At 37.4% G+C, this 27226-nt stretch overlaps 3 protein-coding genes across 3 annotated transcripts; all 3 read left to right on the top strand.

Annotated features, from left to right (window-relative positions):
- LOC109950374 lies at positions 18030–19437 on the top strand. The gene is made up of 2 exons (XM_020568945.1): positions 18030–18815; positions 18900–19437. The coding sequence occupies exons 1-2, from the start codon at positions 18030–18032 to the stop codon at positions 19092–19094; spliced, it is 981 nt and encodes a 326-aa protein (XP_020424534.1). The 3' UTR covers positions 19095–19437.
- Positions 19968–21386, top strand: LOC109950373. Its single transcript, XM_020568944.1, has 5 exons — positions 19968–20296; positions 20382–20466; positions 20539–20640; positions 20740–21146; positions 21242–21386. The coding sequence occupies exons 1-5, from the start codon at positions 19968–19970 to the stop codon at positions 21384–21386; spliced, it is 1068 nt and encodes a 355-aa protein (XP_020424533.1).
- LOC109950372 lies at positions 23419–24141 on the top strand. Its single transcript, XM_020568943.1, has one exon. The coding sequence runs from the start codon at positions 23419–23421 to the stop codon at positions 24139–24141; it is 723 nt and encodes a 240-aa protein (XP_020424532.1).

Below are 27226 nucleotides of genomic sequence, written 5' to 3'. Positions count from 1 at the left end.
ATGGTTGAATATTAATCTCATCATCTACACTATTAAAGACTCAAAATTGAATAATTTATACTTCAACAAAGAGAAGAAATACAAAAATTTTCATAAATCCCAATATTAAGATACCTTACTTAGACATGTAAAATGGGGGAAAGGGGAATTCACAAAGCTTAAATTAATCAAAAGAGGAAGAGAAGGAGGAAAAAAAAAAAAAAGAGTTTTTACTCCAAGAAGAAAATATATAAATAAAAATATGAGAAAATAAAAAATATGAGAGAGGGCCTGGGCCCACCCTGGTCCTTAGGTGGCTCCACCAGTGTTGTCCATGTGATATTACACATTAGTTCGTTCTTATGAGCTTCCTTACTGGGTTGCTATGTCTTGTTGTATTTATGTCATTCTCGTTTTGGGTGAGATTTCGTAATGAAATATCATCATTCAACAAAAAAACACTTGTATCCAAAACAAAACGATAAAGGAAAGCAAGGGGGACATAGAATTCTTCAGGCATAAATATTTTCTTCTACTTTGTATTTTCAACTTGAATTCTTGAAATGGGTCATTCTTGTTTTTTTTTTTTTTTTTCCCAATTGAAATGGTATATTCATTGGAGTTCTTTTATGACTTATTTCCCTTATTAAATTCCCTTCAGGCATAAATATTTTGCTCTGCAGGCCTTTGCCAAAAGATTGCAGCTACACGATAGTGCGTGTGCAAGTATATCAGAAAGAAAGGTCAATGAAAGAAAAAGAAACAGTCGGTTCAATGATACAATAATTTTACTGCTTGTCATGGTAAAGGACCCAATCTGCAGAAAGGGCTAAACCCAAAAGTAGTCATATTGCCATTGTATGGATATAGGCGTGGCAATTTGTCATCTGCAAGCATCTTCGTGAGATGTGAAATTATTCTTAAATCAGAAAAATAACATAGGACAATTTAAGTTTAGGTAATAAAAATAACTGTTCTTTCAACATATATAGTTAGAGTTTCATTTTTCCTTTTAAAAAGTTCAGAAACTAGGCGTTTGAGGTCAAAACGTCATTTAACTGTTCAAAAGCTCATGATTATGTATATTAAATGCAACGGTGATCGCATGATACTAACACAATTGTGATGTTTTTTTTTGTCGAAAACACAATTGTGGTATAGTTACCTTTTGTTTTCTAATGTTTGAATCGAAGAGCTTAGGGTCTCTATGCTTTGAAAAGCTCTCTTTATAAATCTTGAAGTCCATTGTGGCTATACATTAGCGACGCTAATATGAAACAGTGGCGCATGCACCGAAGAAAAAAAACAAACAATATTTAGAACCATTAGCAAACATTTGAAGAGTCAAAAGAAATTTAAGTTTTTGAAAAACATTTTTGGCCCCAAACAATTGGTTCTCATTTGATTGGTGCCTTAATTTGTTTCCTAATCCAAATTTGACCTATAACAAATATAGCATGTCTTTTCTCGTGCCAAGCAGGGGACAAGAATTAGCATCTGGTGTCGATAACTTTTGAATTTGAAAATAGAAAAACCATATGGGACCTATTAGTTTGCAGGCGACATGATGAAAAAACATATAGAACTTATCACTCTTTTTTTTTCGGTCGGATTACCCTAAACCCTAAAAACATATAGAACTTATCACTCGGGCATCAAAGAAAGAAAATTCTTTGTCTCTTTCTCTCTAAAAAGACATTACTCTTTTTTATAAATCAAGTAAAAGCTCCGGAACATATATTTTTCTTGAAGAAAAATGCAATGACTAAGAACACATACCACTAGTGTATTTGCCAAAAGTTTATATTAGCACTAAAAAAAAAAAGAAAAATGACAGTTCCAATTAGACATGCTTTGACGGTGTCAATTTCAATATCAAATCATCAATTGCTTTTTTCTGATGGTAAAATAGAAATCTTTTTCGTTTTTTGGCCAATTACTGGCTACTCTATTAGCCCTAGATTCCAGCATCGATCCCAACCCTCTCCCCTACCCACCAGCAAAGTTAGGTAACAGCAGTTGGTAAATTTTAACCTTCCTTTACATATTATATGCACCACTCTTCAACCCAAAAAAGAAAAAGAAAAAGAAAACTTTATTATGGAATTATTGCTCACTTTGCTTTTTGTTGTTTATTAGTTGTACGCCTATGTATATGTTTTTATCAGCTTTTTTGAGAAGTCTATCAGTTTGTAGCAGGTCTTATCTTTCCCCCCATTTTCTATATATCAGTTGTAACGTTTGGATTAGCAGATTTTATTACTTAAAACCTCATAATCTTACTTTAGATAAAGGAGGTTTGATTATTAATAGATATATATATATATATATATATGCATGCTCCCGACTACATAGTTGCCATTACATGGAATTTTATGGTTTACCCAGAGATCAATTTGAGATATTATAACGGATCTGTTTTCCCTTATGTGCTAAAGGAGAAAAATTGAGTTGCAATGTGGATAGTATTATTTTGCTATCCTGGTCAATAATGCTATGTCATAAGGAAGTGTTATCGTGCGTGTCATAACGTTATTGATCGACAATAGCAAAATAGTGATATTTCCGTTTTATGGAAGTCTTTCTCGTGCTAAAGACTAACATAGCTGATGGAACTACAAAAGCCTCACAAATTTAGAAACAGGGAGATAGAAGGGAAAGGGAAAAAAAAAAGTAAACGTTTTTGTGCTAGAATGAGAGTCTTGAAATTCGGGAAAATTTTGGCATATATATGCTAGAATTTTTTTTGTTGAGACTGTTTAACATGTTATGTTATTAAACTATGAATGAATAACATGTTATGTTATTAAACTGTGAATGAATAATAATATTAAAATGTGCTCTCCTCGATATTTTTGGTCGTACAAAAAAGTATTGAACCTCAACCCTAGCCTCTTGCATTCGAGTTCAAAATATATCACTTTCAACTTTTCCATCATGAAGTATACTTTTATTGCTTTGCCAATAAAGTGAGGTCGGTTGTTATCAATATGGTGATTATGGACTGCATTTCTTTGCCTACCAAAGAGGAGAAATGAAGCAAAAAATTTCCAAATACCTATTGATTTGGTCTCGAGATTCACCTCACGAAATGTATCTAAAACCTAAAATATTAACCAAGAAATTCCACGACCATGACCAGGAGACCAACCATGCTGAAAACAAAAAACATGTTAGGCCAGCCTTAATAATATTATAAACCCTAGACAACCATATCAAGGAGCATATCTAAGTGCCTTTTTAATTGGCTAAACTGTTGGGGAAAAATTATCCAATGAGCATTTGACAAATATATGACATTACAAGACACTTTGTCCTCAAATAAGTATTCTATTAATACTATAATGGAAAAAATAATTGTTTAAAAAGAAAATTAACAAATGGTTTTTGAAACCCTACTTGACAAATAGAACCATATGGGTTGAGTGTGCAGGCACTTGGGGCAACATCAAAATGGGGAGCTACCACGTCATATCTAAATTGGTCCTCTGCATCATCATGCTGCAAAAGTAGGAGTAGGGTGGCCTCGAGTACAAAGGTATCTATGGTCCTAAATGTTAGAGAGTAGAAACCAATCTCATTATTGTTATCTTGTTCCCCCTCTCATTTACATTCCACTTTTGTCATGTCTATTTGTCTCTCAAAACTTTTTGTGAAAACCCTTCATTATTCTAATGTGCTTTTCTATTACTTAAAATATTAAAGCAATCGCCAACGGAGGTGTATTTAGTAAAAAATGACATTAATTTGCATAACAGTGGTCTCAAGTTCGAATCCTGATAGTATTTCATAATGTATGTGAGAAAATCCCCCTCTCATTTCCTAAATTTGGTAAAATAAAAATAAAAATTCAAGCAATATGAGAAAGTTGGCCAGAAGTTCCCAATATTCTACCTACATATAAGAAAAATAAATTGTTTTTCAATGAAGGAATAGACATAGCTAATGATTTCTGCAATGCAATTGTGATGGAAATGCTAATAAAGTATTGATGCTCTCCTTTTATTCCCTCTCTCTCTCGCTTTTTTTATGTGATCGATGGACTCCATTCAGTGATTGTATCATGTAAAAAATATATATATATATATATATATATTCTTAGAAAGCAAAGTCTTCCTTGGCTAATTGAGTAGGTAGTCTACATATCCCTGAGCAAGGGGCTTTCCTTCGATGTCATGTGTTGAAAAAGAGAAAGGATCTTTGTTTCAAACGTATTAAAAACTTTAAACATCACAACTTTCCAATGGAACTATATATTTGTCAATTAGCTTTTCAGAGACAAAGCAGTAATTTCTATTATTTTGAGGTTTAATAATATTATTTTTATCCTTGAAATAATATCTTCGCTAGGAATTCCGAGATTCGGGTAAATGCACAACTCCTAATAGGTCTACATTTATCCTACTATGTGCTCAACCAGTTGAAACCAAATTTGATTTTGGTCCAAATTATTGGTGTCTTTTTGTATTATTTTATTCATTATTATCAAGAGGAAGAATGATGCCAAATACCATTAGTGAGACAGTTTTTATTTTTTTATTTCAAAAAAAATCCAACATAATCATCAAGCCTGCTTTTTATGCAAGACCAACTGCACCAACTTTTGGTTCAAATCTATGTTGGTTGCACTATATATTCGATGAGATCGATTCTTTAATATTATTGTACACATGATAACCGAAGGAAAACTTTAAGCAAATTGCAATTTTATAGGTTATAATATTAATGATCATTAGGGAACCGTAATACCTATAGTTCGATTGTGTTTACTGAATGTCATCATCCATTGTCATTCTGTACGGAAATACCCATAATAGATCCAAAACCAATGCGGCAACACGATATGTTTCTGGGACTATCATCATCGTTTTATAACTTTACCCAATGTTTCATTTTGTCTGTTAGTTCTAATTTGATAATGATAATTAGTGAGAGTGGTAAAAATGAATAATAGTTATTTAACAGAATTTGAATCGAATTAGATGGTGGTGGTACATTGTTATATTTGGTCGCGGTAGTTTGTTGAGTTTTCTACTTCGGTTCATGTGGTTTAAATTTTGACAATTTGACTCATGTAGTTTGATATAAATCGCAATTCGTTGACACATGTACTTGTCTATCACGTGGAGGGGAATTTTGGACGAAGTTTTGGATAAATTGGACGGAAATTTGGAGGTGTCCTGAATTGCGATGGATATTAAATTCTTGAGGTTAAATTGCCAGAATTGAAACTATAGGGACCAAAGTGTGAAATCCAACAAACTACATGGACCAAAAATGAATTTTCCCTAAAAAATATTATTGGGTAACAAATGGACATACCCGTAATATTCTAGGTGATATTAAATTTCTCTATTATTAAAATACCAAAAGGGTTGTAGAAAAAATCCTAGTTGTGCTCTATCTCTGAGTTCCTTTTGTGTTAGTGAATAAGTCCACTAGGGCATTTTGAATAATAAGTCCTTTGTGACAAATTCTTCTAAGCCATGTTTAGTTCGAAGTTCCCCATCACCTCTTTTGGGCTAATTCCTCAATCAAATCATTCTCCCAAAATTGCCTCTATACAACTTCTCATATTCTCTAAATTTAATTATACCTAGCATTCGAAACCAAAATAGTTTTTGCCATGTTTGTTTGATTGGCATAGTTGTTCGCTATTATGCGCAGTTGGATTAATAGCCAATGGTGGTGGCAGTAGGGTTCATTATTTCTCATGTGTTGTTTTAGAGTTTTGGTGATTTTGGATTTGTAGGCTTTAATTGAGATTAAGCTTAATTGTAGTAATGTGGGCTAATAGTTGTTGGTGTGTCTACTTTAGTTTGGATTTTTTTAGTGTGTCAGTTTTGTTACCCTTTTGGGTTTGGTGATTTGAATGTCTTGTTGATATCTTAGTTGTCTAGTTGAAAAGTTATCTAATTAAGTTGTTATTTGATAAGTAAACAAAAAAACATAAAGAGTTAGCTTTATCTAGTCTAGTTTTCTCTCCTTTTCTTTTGTTGTTGTTGGACAAAGCCTAGTTTTCTCTTGCTTTGGATAAGATGCTATGTGATCATAGAGTAGTACACGACTATAATACATGTGCTTGTAAGTTGCAAGTTGCTACTATAACTTTTTTGTTCACCCAAAAAATAAACCTATAACTTTTCGTACTAAAATGTGAAATAGAAAGTCAAAGGTGTCAGGGAATTTTGGTTTCTTCTGTTTAGGTATCATCTCTAGTGCACAATAGGGAACGACTTGTTTTGCCGTTCTGTTCGAAAATTTGGAACAACCAAAAGGAATCATTTAGCTTTCTTACGTGTGCGCTTCTACATTAAGGTTTGTCTAGGGGAGCGTTTTTCTTTTTCGGCTTCAAGACTCTCCAAATTCATCAACCTTGGAGAGAGATAGACAATTGGTTAGACTTTGGGGACCGATGATTCGTGCAAACAAAACTCTAATGCTCCATGAATTTGAAGTTGAGGAGGACTAGGGCAAAAAGGAAAAGAAAAAAGAAAATCCAGATCTTAAGCAAAAAGATTTAGGAGCATGCATGCCCTAGCTATCAAAGATCCTAGCTAGGGTTTATTGGATGACCATATAGTCTTCAATCTCCACACAAGAAAGATTTATTATTGTCATGTCATTGTCTTGCCACATCAGTTGCATTAGCAACTGATCCATGTGATGCCTGCCTAGCAATAGACTTGTTTGGGGCAGATCCAATGACCCAATATTGAGGTAACCAGGACATGAAAGTTACAGCCATTATCATATATATATATATATGTAGACCTCTCTTTTCTCAGAAGTTCTGAGAGACAAAGTAAGCAAATATTCTATCATTCACCTACCATTTTAGCATGCTTGATACACACAAAAGTGTTGCCATAATTAAGTACTGTTTCAAGTGCAAGGGCATCGATCAGTTTTTGTCATTCCCTTTGAAAATGATACTTCGCCAAGTCACAATCAAAATTATCGTCTTCTTTCTCTAGGGTACCCATTGGTTCTCATTGATGAGCTAGCTAGCTTTGGAGATGAGCTAGCTTTCATTGTCAATCAGATTCATGCACAAGATGAGCAACTCTAGTAGATAGAATGACTAGCAAGCTGAGCTGAGTTGGCGTATACATCATCACCACGCATAACATAAAAAAGATGACAATGGTACATTATGTTATAATGACCAAAAAGTTTGCAAAATGATCTGGAATTCTGAAACTTCGAGCTGTGAAAATCTTGAAAGCGAGAGAAAACACTTTAAGTGACTTCTTTTTCTTAGGGTGTTTTACATATACAACGGTTCCCTCTTGACATTAACAATTGTCGTACCGCTTAACATCAAACCAACACAAGTTCCTTTTATCAATGTATTTGGAACCCTACCATCATGGTTATAGAACACCCGTTTTAAAAACCACGACAGTTTTTAGATTTTCCGTCGTGTATTCAATGTCGTGCTAGCTTTTACATTATTGTAATAAAGGAAAGGTCTCCCCTCCCAATTTAATCCGCTTCATTCTTCTCGAAGGGATGACACTGACTACACTTTTATAAGTGGAAACATGAAAAGACTTGTCCAAAAGTAGAACACAACTAAAATTGTTGATATGGGCATCTGATCAGCTAATTCATTCTTCCAATCAAATCAGGTCGGAAAGTTTTCACCACCCACTTTCTTTTCCATTGGAGAAGATTTGCCACTACCATGAAAGGTAAGAAACCAAGGGATATATATATATTTGGTCTATCTAAAAGGATCTAAGAAAGTAGAAGAAATTACACATGGCGAAAGCCCATGTCTTAATTAACTTGGACCCTTCTCTCGATGGGTTTGCCACGTGAAAACAGGGTTTGCAAATTGCAGCCATGGTGGTATTATTCTCTATTTATCACCTTATCACAAGGAATTTAAAAAACAACGGTTTGTTTGATGTCTTGAATGCTCATCTATGGTGTGTGGGGAAGTTTTTCCAGTGTTTTGAAACAAAAAATTAATTGCCTCGGAGCTTTTAATACTTCGTATCTTTATTTCACAACCAATGATGGATCCACGATTTTAAATTAGGGTGGACTCAATTTACCTTAGGGTATGTGAAGTGATAGCCGTTATGAGAATTCTATGGTGAAGATCTTATCTAAGACCCTTAGATGAGGTCCTATTTCTTAACCGTTAGATTAAACTAAATAATTTAATTCAACAACTAATAATTGAATTTAACGATTAAGAAATCATAAGACCCTCACTATAGATTCACTCATATAAGTTATGTGTGCAGTGCAGAGTTATGCATGAAGGGGGATTGATTTTGGTGTGTTGGAAAATAAAAAACCGTATGGGCTATGGCCCAGGTTAGTTAGTATAAGGGTCCGTCCTTGTTGAGTTTTATTTGGTGGACATGTGTATGGAATAATAATACATACAACCCCAAAACTCATCCCATATTATATAAATAACTATCCATTTGTTAAATAATCCACCAATTTTCTTTTTCCTTTCTCACTTTGTTATTTATGTTCGCTCTCCTTTCATCCGTTTGTATAGAATGGTATTGATTTGTTATAAATTGTTTGTGTTTTTAACTTAAATGGTCCTCAAATTTATACATAATTTACATTTTGGTCCTTTAACTAAATTATTCGTTCAAATGGTCCCTATACTCGTTATTATTTGTCGAATCAGTCTACCATAACATTTTCTATCAAATTAAATCATATGAGGAGCACATGCTATATTTTTAGGGGTAAATATGACTTTTGATAGCTAAAAAAAAGTTTTTAGAACAAAAAAAAATTATAAAAAAAAAACCTCTCTCTCTCTCTCTCTCTCTCTCTCTCTCTCTCACACACACACACACACACACACACACACACACACACACACACACACACACTTATATATTTCCTTATGTTATAGAGAAGGACTCCATCAATCCAAAGTCATTGAGCTTGGCCTTGGCCAGTAGAGCCGTCGAGAGCTTTACCGAAAACAGATGCTGCTTTTAGAGAGTGGGAGGAGGAGGGCAGAAGAAAGATATGAGAGATCGCACCACGATAACTGTTATTGTCATCAACCTCATCGTCATAATCTCCATCATCGTTGCCGTTAGAACCCCCAGTGATGTCGAGCGACTCGAGGGCTCTATGGCACTACTTGAGCATAGCTTGTAGAGTCTTCCACTTCACGCAGAGCTTATCCTTCTACGAATCCCCTCTCCTCAATTTCACATCGGCCGAGGGTTTAGGACCAGAGATATTCAAGTAAAACCTAATTTACATACTCACCTCCATATCACACCACCTACATTATAAGTACACCTCAATATATTTATTTATTTGATGAAAGAGGGGGGCAAAGCCCTAGCAACAGAAAACTAAACAGAATCAGCAACAACCAATCTGCCTTGCTTGACACCTAACATGTCCTCAACAAGACGTAAACTCAACCAAATTGGAGCAAAATCAAAATAGAACACACCTAAGTCCAAATTATAGCTCCAAGCAACTAAACCATCAAACACATCATTTCGTTCTCTATAGATATGTCGAAGAGCACAACTGTCAAATTGATTCATGGGATCACAATAGGCAGTGTCCAAAGAAGTCAAAGGGTGACAATGCATAAAAGCAACTTTATGAATTAGATGCGCAAGCACATCAACATCCATTTCCACTAAGAGATGAGAAATACCTTTATCTTTAGCAAGCTTAAAGCCAAAAAACAACCCCCAAATCTCAACCTCCAATATCTTACCTTGCCCCAAATTCACAGAGAACCCACCAATCTAATCACCAAAGGTGTTACAAATCACTCCCTTTGTCCCAAACCAGGAGGTTCCCAAGCAATAGAAATTGTCGACACTAAAACTAAAAAGATAGTGATGAGAGCAACTTACAGGTGACTTGGACGGTCGAGGGACCAAATGTGCCTTTGGCAAGCACATTCCTCTTATGTTGGAGATGCAGGATCTGGGCCAAAGAGAGAAAACAACATATGAGACCTAAGACACCGGTATGGTATTGCCGAAGGCTCTCTAATTCTAAAGTTTGTTTAAGAGGAGAGCAAACTATTGAAAATCCAAGAGCATGTGAGTCAAGTTGAAAGTCTTACCCTGTATCTGGGGCGAGATGCTCTATTTATAGAGGGTGCTGGGTGTTCTTTTGGTACTTAGTTTCAATGTGGGACTTGTGGGAGTGCCTTTCGTGGTTGACACGAGTCCCAGCAAATATCCTAGCGGGGAATTCGAGAACGTCATCTCAAAAGACTTTATGGTCGGTGTGCCGAGCTCTCAAAAGACTTGGTATCGGCTGCGGGTGCTGGTGTTCGGAGCTTGAGAATTGGCACTGGGTGTAACTGTTGAGAGGCATATCCCTATGACTTTCTAGATAATCGGTAAGCTGTAGGATGCCTTTCGGTAGTTTGTCCTTTTTAAAAAAAATAATAAAAAAATAATAGCATTTGTGTGCCGATTGTATATAGATAATGCTTTGATTGCCGAAGCTAACCTATGTTTGCTTTCTTTGCCAATCTTCTTGAAGCAATCGAGCGTGTCGAAGAGACGTGGTGGCGATCGAACAGGTGCGGGGTAAAATTGCCGAAGACGGTTGTTATTTCAAGACCCTTTTAAGCTTTGACAACTTATTCAAGGCTGGCTTGATCACCGAGGCCGAGAATACAAGATGGGAGAAAGAGAGAAGAGAGAAAAGAGTAAGTGCTATCGTTTCGCTTATGTAGTCCTTTTTTGTGTATTGTGCTGTTCAGCAATTGGGTGTCGTTCCTTCTCTAACTTGCATTTTGTTGCAGTGGTAGGAATGAGGGCTATGTCTGATGCCACAAGGAGGTGTCTGGAGTCTCGGGGGCCGCATCAGAAGAAGGGGAAGGCCTCCAAGCTGAAGGCGAAAGGGCATTGCCAGCCGGAAGCCTCTTCGGCAAATGATGTAACAATGGCCGATCGTTGAAGGCAAAAAAGAGCTGAAGAGGCCGAGGCCGTTCATGTGGTCCACCTTCAGGTGACTAGTAAGAGGCAGATTGAGGGTGCCTTGATTCCAATGATGCAAAAGAAGAATGAGCCAAACCCGCTGAGGCTGAAGGTGGTGGAGCCGATTCGTGGTTGACTTGAACAATAGGCCGAATGGCACTTTGTTAAGACGTAGCCTTTTTGGCTTTTTATTTATCCAAGTTGCTTTGATTTAACCACTTTTTGTTTGTATGTATGTCTGTTTGTCGTAAACATTTTGTGCCGTTTAGGCATATATCGAATGTTAAGATAGGAACACAATGTCTACCGAATGTCGTAGTCGTTCATTCATTGTAATGATGCTGAGGGCATCACGTAGATTTAGTGAAGTGTGCTGATCCACAACACCTTTCATAGGTTTACATAGTGGGGAGGTTGAAGCTCAGTCTCATTTGTAGTGATACTTCAGGTGATCGACATTCCAGGTGTGGCCGAGGGTTTGTCCATCAAAGCCATGCAATCGATAAGTCTCTGATCGACAGATGCCAATGACTTCGTAAGGGCCTTCCCATGAAGGGCCAAGAGTTTGTTCAGCAGGTTGCTTCGTAGCTAGAGAGACTTTGCACAGGACCTAACCCTCAATTTTGAACGATCGACGCTTGATGCTTGAGTCATAATATTAGGTAGTTTGTTGCTTGTATGCGGCATGCCGAAGATGAGCCTGCACTAGATGTTCCTCGATGAGGTCGAGGTTTAGGGCGAGTTGGGATTGATTTTGCTCCAGTTCATAGGATGCCGTTCGGCACATGGGTGCGTTGATCTCCACGGGTATGACAACTTCGGTACCGAAGATGAGGGAGAGCGGGGTTTCGCCCGTTGACCTTCAGTACGATATGTTGATGACAAATAGTGCCTCTGGTAGTATGTCTGACCATTCCTTTTTGGCTGCTCCGAGCTTCTTTTTCAGTGTTTTCTTGATGATCTTGCTAATGGCTTCCACTTGCCCGTTGGACTGTAGGTGCGCCAGTGATGCAAAGAAGATGTTGATGTTGTAATAGGAGCATAAATGCCGAAAGCGAGAGGAGTCGAACTGTTTACCATTATCGGTGATAATTGCATTCAGGAGGCCGAAGCGGCAAATGATATCCTTCCATACGAATTGCTCAATTTTAGCTATAATGATCATTGCCAAGGCTTCAGATTCGACCTACTTCGTGAAGTAGTCCACATCGATGACATCGAATTTGACATGTCCCTTGCCTTGTGGCACGGGGTTGATGAGGTCTAGTCCCCATTGCGCAAATGGCCAAAGGCTGATCATTGGGGTGAGTGGTTCGATAAGCAGTTTCCGGATGGAGCCGAAGCGATGACACTGATCGCACTTGTGTACCAGTTTGAGAGCATTATTGTGGAGAGTAGACCAATAGTAACCTAGCCGAACGGTTTTAAAGGCCAAGGATCGGGCACCAGAATGGCCGCCACAAGCTCTTTTGTGAATTTCTCATAGGACGTAGTTACCCTGTTGTGGCGTGACACATTGTAGCAACTGTTGGGAATGACAACGTCGATAGAGTTTTGTGTGCAGAATGATGTACCTTGCCGATCGGTGGCGGATGGTTCTTGCTTTGGTTTTGTCAGCTCGTAGCGCGCCGTCGGTTAGGTATGTGTGAATTGGATCTAGTAGCAAGCCTCTAGTGAACCTTATCCATCAAAACTCCATACATCGCCTGAGTAATTCTAAAATGCAAGATAGGCATTCCCAAAAACTTACCAAGGTTCTCAGTAATTGGGGAGCCTTAAATAGAGCTTATCTCTCTCACAATCTCCTGTTCAGTATTAGGGGAACATAAGATAGTACACTGTTTAAAATTTATAGTTTGTCGTGAAGCTCCAAAGAACCAGATCATCAACAAAAAAATAAATGAGAAATTGCTAGCCCGGCTTGAGAAGACTTCACAGGCTTTCATTTCTTGTGATTAACAACATCAACAATCAAATGGGTCAACTTCTCAATACAAAGAACAAAAATATATGGGGAGAGAGGATCTCATTCTTTGGTTTGAAGGGAACAATCAACTCATCATTCACACAAACTTAGTAACTCACAGTTGGGATACAGCTCATTATTATAAGCTGAATATTGTTACTAGAAAGCCCTATCTCACCAAGCACCAATTCAACAAACCCCAATTTAACCAGTCATAAGCTTTGGAGATATCTATTTTCGAAGCCAAAAAACCTTTCCTACCCTTCAAAATCTTGAATTTATGCATAATCTCTTGGGCAATAAAAAAATTATCGGTGATATGCCTCCTAGGCACAAAACTGACTTGGTTAGGGTTAATGAGCTCAGGTAAAATAGGTCTTAACCTAACCACCAACACTTTATAAATCACGTTATACAAACAACAGAGACTAATGGGCTTGAATTGCATCATAGACTAGGGACTTTGGCACCAAAGTAATCAAAGTAGCATTAAGCTTCAAAGGAATAGAGCAATCCTGAAAAACTTGAGAAACCAAGTGGAAAATGTCACTAGCACTTACTTGCCAATTACATTGATAGAAACACATTGGAAAGCCATCCACATCAGGAGCTGTAAGCCCACCAATATTAAACAAAGTATTCCTAACCTTAAGTAACTCAACACTTTTCCCAACAACATTTAAACTATCCAAATTCATATGTGGAAACAGATTAGAATGCAAAACTAAAAGGAGGAGAAAAACTTTGAGTGAATAACCCTGAAAAAAATTGAACAACCAAAGTCTTAAACCCATTAGCGTCCTCTATCCAACACCCCTTATCATCTTTCAGCTGCTCAATCCTATTTCTTCTCCTCCTAATTAGAGTAGACATTTGAAAGAACTTGGTATTTCTGTCACCCTCTTGAAGCCTATCTAGACTTTTGGTTGTTGCAAAAACATAGCTTCTTGCTCAACAATAGTATTAAATTCATTAATGAGTTGTGTTTCTAACTTGCTGAGAAACAGGTTAGATCCTTTGCACAAACTCATTTGAATTCCAGCAAGCCTAGCAAGGAGCCTAGCTTTTCTCTGCCTCCATTTCTTCAAAGGATCCGCAAATGCAAATGACTTATCCAAAGCACAACCACCCCTTTGACCCCATTGTTGCCCAAGAAACTCCTTAAAATCAACATGCTTTAGCCACTTTGCCATAAATCTAAAAGGCTTATCTTGAGAGGACTATGATAAGAATTTGTCCTAGGCAAATGGTAATACAAATTCTTCAGCCAGCCTTACATTGGTATCTTGTTTAGAATTCAACTTCTCTATTGAAAAGTTGTGTGCATTCTGAATTCATCGTGTTTTATTTTTCTTGTTTACAATCTTTATTTTGACAAGCAGGAGCTTGTCCTATTTTATTTATTTTTATTTTTTGGTTTTTTGACTATTAGGCATTTCAGTTTTTAGTTTTTAATTATTTAGTTTTATTTTTATTTTTATAATATTTTATATAGATTCTAATAAATTAATATTTTAGTATAAATTGACGATTTTAACCCTCAAATTAAAGGCAATATTGACGGAGTGTAATGATTGGACCAATTCGACTAATAAGAAAGAGTAGAGGATGCTTGCCTTCCTAAACGAATGGGGGGTCTTGGTGTGAGATCTCCTTCTCTTTTTAATCATGCTACTCTAGCTAAACTGGGTTGGATCTGTCTAACTGACAACTCCAATTGGTGGGCACAAATTGTTGTTAAAAAATATCTTAGAAGGGATTGCTTCTTAGCTCTCAAGAAAAAATCTTCTCACTTATCGACCTGATTCCTTTTACCCAAAGAGGTGATATTGATATTAATATTTTGGTTTCAGATTTTATCATTAATCAATCTTAGAACAAAGAAAAGTTGAAAGAAATTTTTGATGAAGACATTACTGAAAAAATTCTTACAATCTTGATCCCCTTCTCCCCCTTGAATGACCAATTAGTCTGGGGTCCTAACCCCAATGAAATTTTTTCAATAAAAAGTGCTTACAATGTTCAAGTGCAGGATATATATATCCCACCCCCAAGCTACCCTGTTGAAGGAAATATGGGGGATTACTTTGCCCCCTAAGGTTAAACTCTTTTCTTGGTTGCTGATCTGTAAAAGATTACAAGTTAGAAGCCATCTCTACAAATTCCTCTCTCATCTTAACCCTGAATGCCCTTTGTGCTTGAATCAGATTAAAACCATTAACCACCTCTTCCTAGAATGCCCGTTTGCCTTAAGTGTTTGGCACACCACGACCCTTCTTCCAGCAAACTCTCCACCACCTTTGGATATGTTACATTGGCTAAAAAATTCTCTTGACACTTCCCAGTAGCAAGGCCTTGAAAACCTTTCTAACATTCTCCTTCCTTGTTGGCAAATTTGGGAAGCTAGAAACCTTAAGATTTTCCAAGATATTTCCTCTCACCCTGCCAAAGTGTTGAATGTGGCAAGTCATATTGGGGTGAATTACTTGAAGGAAAATTCTCACCACCACTTAAAACAATCACTCCTTGCCTCCATTAAATGGGAGCCCCCTCCCACTGGTTGGATAAAGCTGAACTTTGATGGCTCAGTTCGCAATGAGGTTGCGACTACAAGGTTTGTAATTAGAAACTGGGATAGGCATGTGATGCTTGCTGGTGTCAAGAAAATTGGACAAACTTCCATTACTGTTGCAGAATGTCTGCCTCTTAGGGATGGTTTGGCTTATACGATTCATAAGGGTTGGCGTAACATTATGCTTAAGGGAGATTTGAAGGTTATCATTGATTGTGTTAATCAGGTGGCAGCTCCCTACTAGAGTACCAAGCTTCTGATCCAAGACATTCTCCTACTTTGTTCCCTTTGTGATGATGTATCTTGCAAACATGTTTACAGGGAAGCAGACTTTATAGCTAGTGATCTTGCGAATTTGGGTCATAATCTCTCGCCGTCCAAGATTTGGGAGAATGGTCTTCCCTTGCGTGTTCCTCTTTCCTTTTATTTTGATCTTTTCGAGCCTATTTTATTTGTTTGGTAATTGAACTTTTTTTTGAATAAAAAAAAGTCGATGACAAATTTGAAAATTTAAAATTTGTGTGAGAATATAATGGGTAAAAAAGATTAATGGGTAAAAAAGATGAATTCCTGATGGATTAGCTCTCCTGGAATTAGAATACCACATTCCTTCCCAAGAGTCCAACTCCTCCAAAATGAGGAGCTGAATTCTTGATTTTTTGTGGGCCTGCTCACTTTATTTATGTCAAGTAAATATGTAAGTAATCTGTAATCAGAATTCTTCTTCTCATTTTGATTCCCATTAATAGTCATGCCGTAAAAGTAAATTAAATCTACCCACCGTTTGAAATCAACCACCTTCGAGTTTACTTATAAATTTTCACCTCCAAACCGTAATCAAACTTACATCCAAACCCTAACAAAGAACGCCAAGACTATAATGAGTGGAAAGTTATAAGGGGTAAGTTATAAGGGGTTCACTTTATAGCCATCAGATTAATCCAAGGGCTGGGGAGAATTGAGTTAAAGTTTCACAATTGGGTAGGTAAGGAACCCAAACCCGAATTGAATATCCAGCACGTCCAAAAAGAAGAAGAAGAGGGAAACACGTCCGAAAAAGAAGAAGAAGAGGCAAGTTCGAAGTTTGAACAGAAAGAACTCATCTCTCTAAAACACAGAGGTCTGAGATACCCAATGAAGGCAACGGCTAACGACAGTTGAAGGCAACGATTCGCCACTCCGTTCTCCAGACCCCGAGAAAGTATTTATTTGGAGTAGAAGGGGCAAAGGTGTGGATTCCAAATCAGTGAAGAGGCGAAGCAGTGGAAGGGGAAGGGGAGAAGCTGTATTCGTTGGAAGTGGTAGGTTCCATTTGTGGAGCAAAGAAACAGAAAGACCCCACACAGACACCTTGCAATAACCAGCATTTGGTGAGTAATTTATGGAATTTGAGTTTAGGGTTAGAGTAATGGTTTTCCCCAATTTGTACCATAAATTTTGTTGGATTTGGCATCTCTTCGTTGTGCTTCAGTTGCATGTTAATTTTTGCTTAGGTATATGTTAAAAAATGAATGAAAATGAAGTCAATAACAAGTGAATAACATGTCAATAATGATATGAATAAGATAATGGTGTTGAATTGGAGGAGGCCCTCAAAACCTTCCACATTTGAAGCAGTGCATAGTGCAGATTAAGAAGAGGCGCTAGAATATATATATATATATTTTATGAAGTAAATATGATTTCCTTTGTTACTAAATTTGCCTGAGAAACATTTGAACAGATAATAATAAACTCATGAATAGAACTGCAAAGCATTTGATGAGTAATGTAAGGAATTTGAGTTTAGGGTTAGAGTAATGGTTTTCCCCAATTTGTACCATCAATGTTGTTGGATTTGGCATCTCTTATTTGTGCTTCAATTGCATGTTAATTTTTGCTTGGGTATATGTTAAAAAACGAATGAAAATAAAGTCAATCACATGTCAATAACATCTCAAAACCTTCCACATTTGAAGCAGTGCAGAGTGAAGAGTACCTCTCTGGCACTAGAATTTATATATTTTGTGAAATAAATATTATTTCATTTGTTACTAAATTTGCCTATGAGAAATGAGAAGAGATAATAATAAACTCATGAATAAAAGTGCAAAGCATTTGAAATGAAGGTTGATCTATGACGATTGTGGGTGACTGAAGAAAAAGGTAGAAAGAAAGAAGGATGTGGCAATTGCTTAGCAAGCAGATAGCAGAGTACATGCTTTGCTTTGCTTCCTTCCACTATATTTCTTATTTATTTATTTTGGGTTGTGTATGAGATGACAATAATTGTCATGTGTGTGAAGTGCAGAACTTGCCTACATTGCACTCACACGAGTATGGATCCATAAATAAAACACGTGAAATTGTTTGTAATGATCACATAATCATTGCATTAACAGGTATTTGCACAAAAATTGTCATATTGCTTTGATGATGTTAAAGCCTGTGATGAGTAATCCATATGCTCATGTACTTTGTAAAAGTTGTAATGTGCCTGGTTGACTAGTTGTGATTGTGCAAATACGTGGTAGTATATATGTTCACGTTATTTCACATTGTATTTGAGGAAATGGGATCCAACGTGGAGCTGGTATGGCCAGAGGCAGAGGTATATTCGTCACGGGTGAACAACTGCTCACATGCAAATTCATCTCTAGCTGCAATTCGAGCGAAGTTGAGTGCGGAACAATTAGAACAATTCAAGACATCATGCTTTGGCCATCTTCTGAATATAGATAAGATTCAGTTTAGCGGGCAGATTGTGCATGGGGTTGTGTTGCGTAGAGTAGCAGGGCAGGGTGTGAAAGACTTGAATGGACTGAGTTTCTTATTAGGGTGTGACGTTGCTCAGTTCACTCGTCAGGATTTCTGTTTGATCACAGGGCTTCGTTTTGGGGAAGTGCCTGAAGTTTCCAGTGGAGAGAGTAATGAAATCAGACTTCAGAAAAGATATTTTATAGACGAAGGAATTACATGCAATGCTTTAGAAGAAGCATTTGTGAGGTGCACAGAGGAAGATGACATCTACAAGCTAGCTCTTGTTTACTTTGCTGAGTTAGTGGTTTTGGGAAGGGACAAACATTTGAACATCAATCTAAATTACCTGACCCTTGTAGAGGACTTGGATGCGTTCAACAGGTATCCGTGGGGTTCGGTGTCCTTTGACAAAACCCAAGACAGTCTATTTTCTGCACCAACAAAGTATGTGAAAAGCTTGGAAAATGAAGAGGGAAGAGGGAAGGGGAAAAGTAAGGTAACGGGAACAAGCCGGAGAAATGAGAAGGGCAAGAAGGATAAGCATGGTGAAGCGCAAAGGAGTGGCTGGAGTTTTAAAGGTTTCACGTATGCTTTCCAGGTACATGGTAATAATGTTCATGTCAGTTATGTTTTGTTTTTCTTTAAAACATAAATAATGACTTTTGTCCTGTGAATTGTGTAGATTTGGGTATATGAATTAATTCCTAGAATGGCGGACCTGAATTACTGCAAGGTTGTTGATCCGACCGCTGTCCCGCGTATTTTGCGATGGAGAACTACTACGTCTGTTCCAGAGATGAGAAAGTTGAACAATTATTTTTTCCAGAGCAAAGAGGTTTGGTTTGCAGCCCTTAGAACTATTGATAAGATTGAATGAAATTATGAAGTAGAATGATTTAATATGACTCTTGTCTGTATTCTGAAACAGTCAGTTCAGTTGCGGGCGCTATGTCCAAGTGAAGAGGAAATGAGACAGCCATATTGGAGTTGGCCACAGGATCGCCCTGCTGTTGTCTCGGCAGAGTCAATTCCTTCTTCATGTGGTGATCTTGATGAGTTGAACAAGGTGGTAAGCTTGTTGAGGTCCGAGTTGTTTCAAGTAAAGCGGGAAAAAGACGTCCTTCACTTAAAGGTCATACGGATGGAAAAACTGTTGGACCAATGTTTAGGTCCTCAGTTTGAGCAGGAAGTAAGGAGGGACCTAGCTTTACTGAAACAGAGGACGAATCGTTGTGTGGTCTCACATCTATTTAAGGGATATGGGGAAATGGATGACATTCAATGGGATGAAGGGCCAAGTAACAGAAATGAGGGAGAGGAAAAAGAAGATGAAGGGATTGAAGGGGGTGAAGGGCCAAATAATAGAAATGAGGGAGCACATAAGGAAGAGGAGGGGATTGACGGAGAGGAAAAGGAAGAGGAGGGGATTGAAGGAGGTGAAGGGCCAAGTAATAGAAATGAGGGAGAGGAAAAGGAAGAGGAGGGGATTGAAGGGGGTGAAGTGCAAGGAAAACCAAGTGAGGTAGATGAAGGGCAAAGGAAAAGAAGTGAAGGAGAGCAAGTGCAAGTAAAAAGTAGCAAAGGAGAGGAAGCCCAAAGACAGAGCAGTGAGGGAGAGGAAGTGAAAAGAAAAAGCAGTAAGGGAGAGAAACTGCAAAGGAAAAAAAGGGAGGGCAAGGAAGTGAAAACACAAACAAGTGAGGAAAAGGAAGTGCAAAGAAACCAATGTGAGAAAGAAGATAATGAAGTTATGTTGCATGGGGGTGACACTGGCGAGAGCACGGAGGGGACACTGCTTGAGTTTACTGTCGGGGACATTGATTTGGATGAACCTACAGCTGTGCTATCTCAGTTGAACGTGTGGTTGAATGATAAAGGTAAAGCTCTGGCACAAGGGGTCCAATTACGGAAAAGGAAGAGGATCATTCCTTTGTGGAAGATCGTTGAAGGCAGTGAATTGGTTCCAAAAACTGGGGCACAGACAACCGGACTGAAGATCTTAGACCCAATGAAGGCGATTTCGCATGATGATCTGGTGAAATTGCTGAAACTTTGTTGGGAATGGCGCCAGGACCCAAAGTAAGTCCCTTGCAATTATAAGATAGAAGCATGACTGTATATAATTTTTTATATACAGTGTTCTAAAACTGTTTTATATTCATAGTTTGGTGATGCAATTTGGCAACGTGGAAGCTGAGATTGAATTCTTCGCTTCCCTCGTGAAAGCTGATGGTTGGCTGAAAGGAGATGTAAGTGTAATTGATTATGCATTTGTTTTAATGTACATACATTATGAGAATGACAAGAAAAACATGTTGCAGCACATTGATTTGGGGTTGTATCTCATCCGGAAGCGACAACAACAATTGGAGACAGATTCGGTAGAAGTAGCGGACTGGACAACGACCGATGTTTTTTTTATGGTATGTCATCGGCCTTCACCAAGTGTCGTTAATAATTACACATTTTCCATACACACACTAGTGGAGGTGTTTAAGCATTGATTGTTTTGTATTTCACAGAATCACATTCGTACTTGCTTTGCGGATAATAAAAGAAAAAAACAGCAGCTTGGGTGGAAAATCAGAAAAAGTTTACTAAACGTTGTAAATGGGAAGGTTCCTCCGTGTGGGTTGGATTGGCAGACCGTCTATAAGGTGTATACCCCATTTATGTTGACGAAGTACAAGCATTGGGTGGCTGTAATGATTGATCTGGTATTGTGTGAAATCAAAGTGTACGATTCAAAGGTTTCACTAATTCCAGATGACATCGTAAAGGAAGAACTCGGCCCGCTATCAATTACGCTTCCAAATCTTCTCAACACCATCGACTTTTATGAAGAAGGTGTTTATGCAAACAATTGCAGCCGAGATTGGTGGTGTCCGTGGCCAATAGAGCGTGTGGATGTTCCACAACAGTCTAATGAGTAAGCACAACTTGCAATTTAATTTTATTACTTTCAATTGTCAATTACGTTAGAATGTCATTAGTTTAATTGATCGAGTTCTTGTTTTGCTTCAGAGGCGATTGTGGCATGTTTGTGTTAAAGTACATTGAGCTTTTCAGCGCTAAGCTTCCGTTAGCTACTTGCACCTCGCACAACATGCCTTTTTTTCGGTTGAAATTGGCTGCGGAGATAATAAGGGGAGATGCTTACTTCCCATGATATTGGTTGAAGATGACAAATGGTACATGAGAAGGTTTTGGGAATGTCCATTCTCAAACTAATGTAAATACACAATAGAGATGTACGGGTCCTTATCGAATTCTACCGCTAACTCCTTCATGACATTTACATGTTTGTTAACCAAACTGCATTGAATTGGAATTTTAAGACTGCATATGTAAATTGGGATTTGAAGATGGCTTTTTAAGTGTATTACATCATTGCAAAGTGATATGTCATTGTTGATGCAAGCCACCATTAATCGCAATGTGTTGCATCATAATAGGTGTCTAAACATGCGAAAGGTTTTCCGCAGCTCAGGAGCATCAAAGTAGAAACAAAGACAATATACACAAAATCAACATACATATCACAAACGCACCGACAAACAATACACACACAACAGACAAACAATATACACAAACTTGGCCTGCCATATACAGAGAATAGATATGCAATATACACACAGTAGACATGCAATATACACACAATACTCCCTTAACACACACAATAGACATGCCCTTGTCATTGTTGATGCAATATACTTGGGAATGACAACCATAGGGAAGTCGTATTGAATAGGATATTAAACTTAACAGTTGTTCTTCGTACTAAAAGAAAGAATAAGGTTCGTTTCCCCCCTTCTTTCTTACTTGAGTGATACTTGTGGCCGCAATAAACATCCAAATGTGGGGCAATCATATTCCATATACATGCAGCAAACTGTCAATAAACCTTCAATAAACATTCAATATCGTTTCTATAACATGCGAAATACATGCAGTTACCAAATATTACAAAATGAGTTTAGGGTCTCATTGGTGGTGCGTGCAACATGTCTTGTGCGGGAGAACTTTCACAATCTTTTAAACCGTGCAGTTAAATGATCATTAAAAGAACAAATAATATGACAATTGATACAACTAATAAAACTAATACCAAGTCCTTAATGGACTTCAGCATGTTCAGCACTCTAGCATCATACGTGTCATCTTGATGTTCTGCTTCAGCGGAGGTTACATCAACCCATTCGAATCCATTGCAACTGGTGGCTCCCTAATTGCAGGCATCATATATGGAATATAATTCTGTCAGAGTTAGACATAGGTTTTTTTTCACCCACATACATATTCTTTAAATTAAAACTTACATAGGAGGTTAGACACTTCCAGAATGGCTTCCCTCGATTTTTGTCTGATTTTGAAACCCGAAGCACCATTGTAGCTCCACAATACTGACACCTCTTTGTTTGAGCGGGAGATGAAGACGAAGACATGTTGAATCTTCTCAGTTGTACCTCTTCTCACTCAGATCTTCTCACTGAAACCTCTTCGGACTCATACCTTCTCACTCATAGTTGTCATTCATACCCCTTCACTCATAACCCTAAACTTGTCACTCAGCTCTCTCTCATCTCTGCCCAAATCGAGTTATATTTCATTTTTTTGGGATCATTTGGTGGGTTGGTCACGATGTCGACACCTGTACCGTCAGCATTGTGACATCTTTTAGCCCGAATTTTATTCATTTATTTATATTTCATTAAGGCAACTAGTTGGATACGAATCCGTCATTAGTAGTTCCATTTTAATAACATTACTAGGGGTAGTTGGGTATGGGAAAATGAAAAAGTATATGATGGGACCTTCTGTCACTAGTCAGTAATCCATCACATTTGTATCAATGAATTTGATAGTGGGATAAACCCAAAAATGGCTATGCAAATAGCCATTTAATTAACTTTTTGACTGTCTGACTCTGTATGCACCGTTATGACGTTTTCCCTTCTTTTATCTTAAGTTTTAATTCACTGGGGTTCAGTTTCTTTCAAAATGGTCAACTTGGAAAAACCCCAACTGGAAACACCTTTTCAAAACACTATAAACAGAGGCTAAAACAAAACGTGTACCCCAAATATTATCATTTATCCCCTCTGCCACTCCTCAAATCGTTCCATTCCAAAAACTTTTCAATGAATTCGAAACACTTCACTACAGTCGGAGGAAAGAGAAGGAAGCATGTCCATTTCGATATGCCCGAAGCCTTCATCCCGGAGTCCGCTTGGTTTCAAGTCATGTTATACGTGGCAAAAGAATCATCGGAAGATCTCTTCCGTATGGCATCTGTGTGCCGATTGTTCCGAACTTTGGCAAACAGTCCACAAGTGTGGAACACCATTTCAATGGCAAAGTACCCATACGATCCTATCTGGTACCGTGCCAGACCTGCGGTCCAGCATTTCTTGCAACAATGCAGGGCTTGCGATAACCCTGAGTCCATATTTAGAGAAGTATTCGAAGGTTTTTTCAGGCACGGTCAGGTGGAAGCGTTGTATGGGATGCGCATTGCAGCCACGGCAGGCCATATGGAAGCGGCATATGTAGTTGGACTACTTGGTATGTCCGGAATTGGTCAGTCAAAAGAGGATGCATTACAATTCTTGTGTTCTTTGAATCAACGTAACAACATTGATATGAAAGGAACCAGGGATGCTTTAACAGGAAGATGTCGCGGAGCATTTGTTGCAAGACATATCGTAGATATGTTTGACTATGGGAAGATTAAGTTCAATCGGTGCAGCGCTTGTAACAACAATGAATGGTATTTTGTTATTCCAGGGTGGCCTAGTGAAGACAAGATAAATCCTGCGTTTTGGACTTGCTGCAACCGATGCAAATGGCACCGTGAGAGTATTTTTTGGTGCAAAATCCTGCGTGAGTATTTTGTTGGACGGAATGACGTATTTTTGCATTAGTTGTAGTACGAATTTACGGTTTTGATGCATTGTGGACTTGCTTCTCTTCACTTCTAGGTTGGCTGGCTACGTTATACCTATCTCAGTTTAAATGTTGTTCAAATGTTGGTATTTTGTCATAAACCGTTTTATATATAAATGTATAATATTTATTATATAGCGGAATGATTACTTACATCATAGACGGCTAGGAATGACATTTTACTGACACAGATATTTTGCTCACCGACCCCAATCTTCATATTTGGTAAACCAAAAGTCATGCATGGAGTAAATAGGTGTCTTTTCACCAGTGCTTGAGAATGACATTTTCCCACTTAGCATATCCGAACGGATTTGGTTACACGTGTCTTAACCTAGGGTGTTGAACAGTGAATGACGTAGACTATTTTTTTGTGTGGAAGGAGTACAATGGATGACTTGTATATTTCCATATTATGTTTCAAAACATCCCTTCAACCTAAAAAATAAAAAAATTAACAAATTGAAGAACAGAGAAACCGATGAGCACTACAAATGGCCTATTCGCACGGAAAATAAAATTGTTTTCAACAAGTTGGATGTGGTATAATTAACAAATGGACAGCCTAAAAAGTAATATCATAATAATTATAATAATTGTGGATAAATAATAATAAAATACTAATGTAGCATAACCATTAAACAGGGAATGCAGTAGGAAGATGAAATCGCAATAAGTTCGTAGAAATTTTCGGATCGTTTTTCTAATTTTTGTGTATTTAGTTATGAATTTTCCAAGAAAAAAGGTAATAAAATAATAATTTAGGGTAAAATGGGAGGATGTGGCCATGTTGACTGACGTACACTTGTGCAAGTAGTGAAAAGTGACGGGCTGAGATCGCGCCAGGTGTCATCTTCTTTTACATTTTGGATTCTTTTGTTCAAAAATCTTTGAAACTAGGTAATAAATAGTAGGAAAATTGTAAAAATGGCCCCAAAATTACTCCGGCCTCCTTTTGACGTCCTTAAACTAGGAGAACCTATAAATCATTCGTCTCGCAATGAAATAATCCAAAATTGTGTTACATAACTCACTTTCCTCTTAACCCTAAGTATTGATGTTTGTTAACTTCAACTTGAATAACCTACTTCAACAAGCATCTCCCGTTAATGTTGGGAATTAATTTTACAAATGCGTAACAATGAATCGGAGAATTCAGCAACGGAGATGGAGTGTCAATGAGTTCGTAGCAATTTTCGGAAATAATTTTGAATTTTTCTGTATTTAGTTATGAATTTTCCAAGAAAAAAAGGTAATAAAATAATAATTTAGGGTAAAATGGGAGGATGTGGCCATGTTGACTGACGTACACTTGTGCAAGTAGTGAAAAGTGACGGGCTGAGATCGCGCCAGGTGTCATCTTCTTTTACATTTTGGATTCTTTTGTTCAAAAATCTTTGAACCTAGGTAAAAAATAGTAGAAAAATCCTAAAAATGCCCCCAAAATTACTCCGGCCTACTTGTGACGTCATAAAACTAGGAGAACCTATAAATCATTCGTCTCGCAATGAAATAATCCAAATTGTGTTACATAACTCACTTTCCTCTTAACCCTAAGTATTGATGTTTGTTAACTTCAACTTGAATAACCTACTTCAACAAGCATCTCCCGTTAATGTTGGGAATTAATTTTACAAATGCGTAACAATGAATCGGAGAATTCAGCAACGGAGATGGAGTGTCAATGAGTTCGTAGCAATTTTCGGATAATTTTTTTATTTTGTGTGTAATTAGTTCTGATTTTTGTAAGGAAAAGTAATAAAATAATAATTTAGGGTAAAATGGGAGGGTGTGGCCATGTTGACTGACGTACACTTGTGCAAGTAGTCATCAGTGACGGGCTGAGATCGCGCCAGGTGTCCTTTTGCTATTATTTTGGCTTTTTTAGTGCAACAATCTGTGGACATAGGTAATAAATTCTACGAAAATCCAAAAAATGCCCGGAAAATGAGAAAATGAAAATTATTTGTACATAACTCACTTTCCTCTTAACCCAAATTCACGTTAACACGTATATTTCGGATAATATTCGAAATATAATTTCTAATAATACAATATTTAGTTTCACTATATACAATAATATGTTTTGTTATAATAATGAACATAAAAAATAATTGCACATGCTTTGAAGCCATCATTGCAACTACGCCTAGAGCTTTGAAGACGTCAGTTCGTATTCAATAAGTTGTCCACATGCAACTGCACCTAGAGTTTTCAACACGTCAGAGGTATTCAAGAAGTTGTCCACATGCAACTGCACCTAGAGTTATTAACACGTCACAGGTATTCAATAAGTTGTCCAAATGACGCCGCATTGGGAATCAGTAATATATTTTCAATCATGTCAAATCACATAAATAATGTCATACTTTTTCTCAATAACCTCACACAAGTCAAGCAAGTTTAAAACCCTTAGTGAATATTTGTCCTAGTCTATATGAGTGATTATATAATCAGTTGCATAATATATTTTTCACAGTATATGTTAACTTTGAGAGGGATTCCACAAACATAAAATATAAAGAAAGCAAGAAATAGTAGGAAATGAACCAGTACAAAAAACAATATATAAAGTGTACATAATAATTCCATAACCTTGTCACAAACGCACTCACAAAAGCTTTTCCATAAACCTTGTCCTAACATATACTAAATAAAGGCAACATTGCATATGATGCAACCATGTCCAAATCTGATAAGTGATCAAAAACAAATGGACATGGCAGCAACATATGACTGAAGTAGATGGTCTCTTTGCATCTTCTGTTTTCGTAATTAAAGACATCAAAATATTAAGGTTTAAATCTTCCATAGTAGTTAGCATCAAAATAGCTTTGAAGCAGAGTGTAACGAAAATTCCAATTCCACTTATTTGCCTCTGCTCAAACACGAGAACCAAAATGGTTACTTCCCTTGCTGAGTATATTTGGTGACGTCGGAAACGGTAATAGATGACCAATCAAACCCGGGTACGACGAGTTTTGCATAGGATCGGAAGTAGTCGAATCCAGCTTGCATCACACGCTTCTTTGACTCCACTGCATTAGATGAGTTCTTGTATTT

Source organism: Prunus persica, chromosome G7, assembly GCF_000346465.2.
Source record: "Prunus persica cultivar Lovell chromosome G7, Prunus_persica_NCBIv2, whole genome shotgun sequence".
In the NCBI taxonomy this organism is placed as follows: Eukaryota; Viridiplantae; Streptophyta; class Magnoliopsida; order Rosales; family Rosaceae; genus Prunus; species Prunus persica.
Note: the sequence above shows the minus strand (reverse complement) of the source record. Positions and strands in the feature narration are given on the sequence as shown.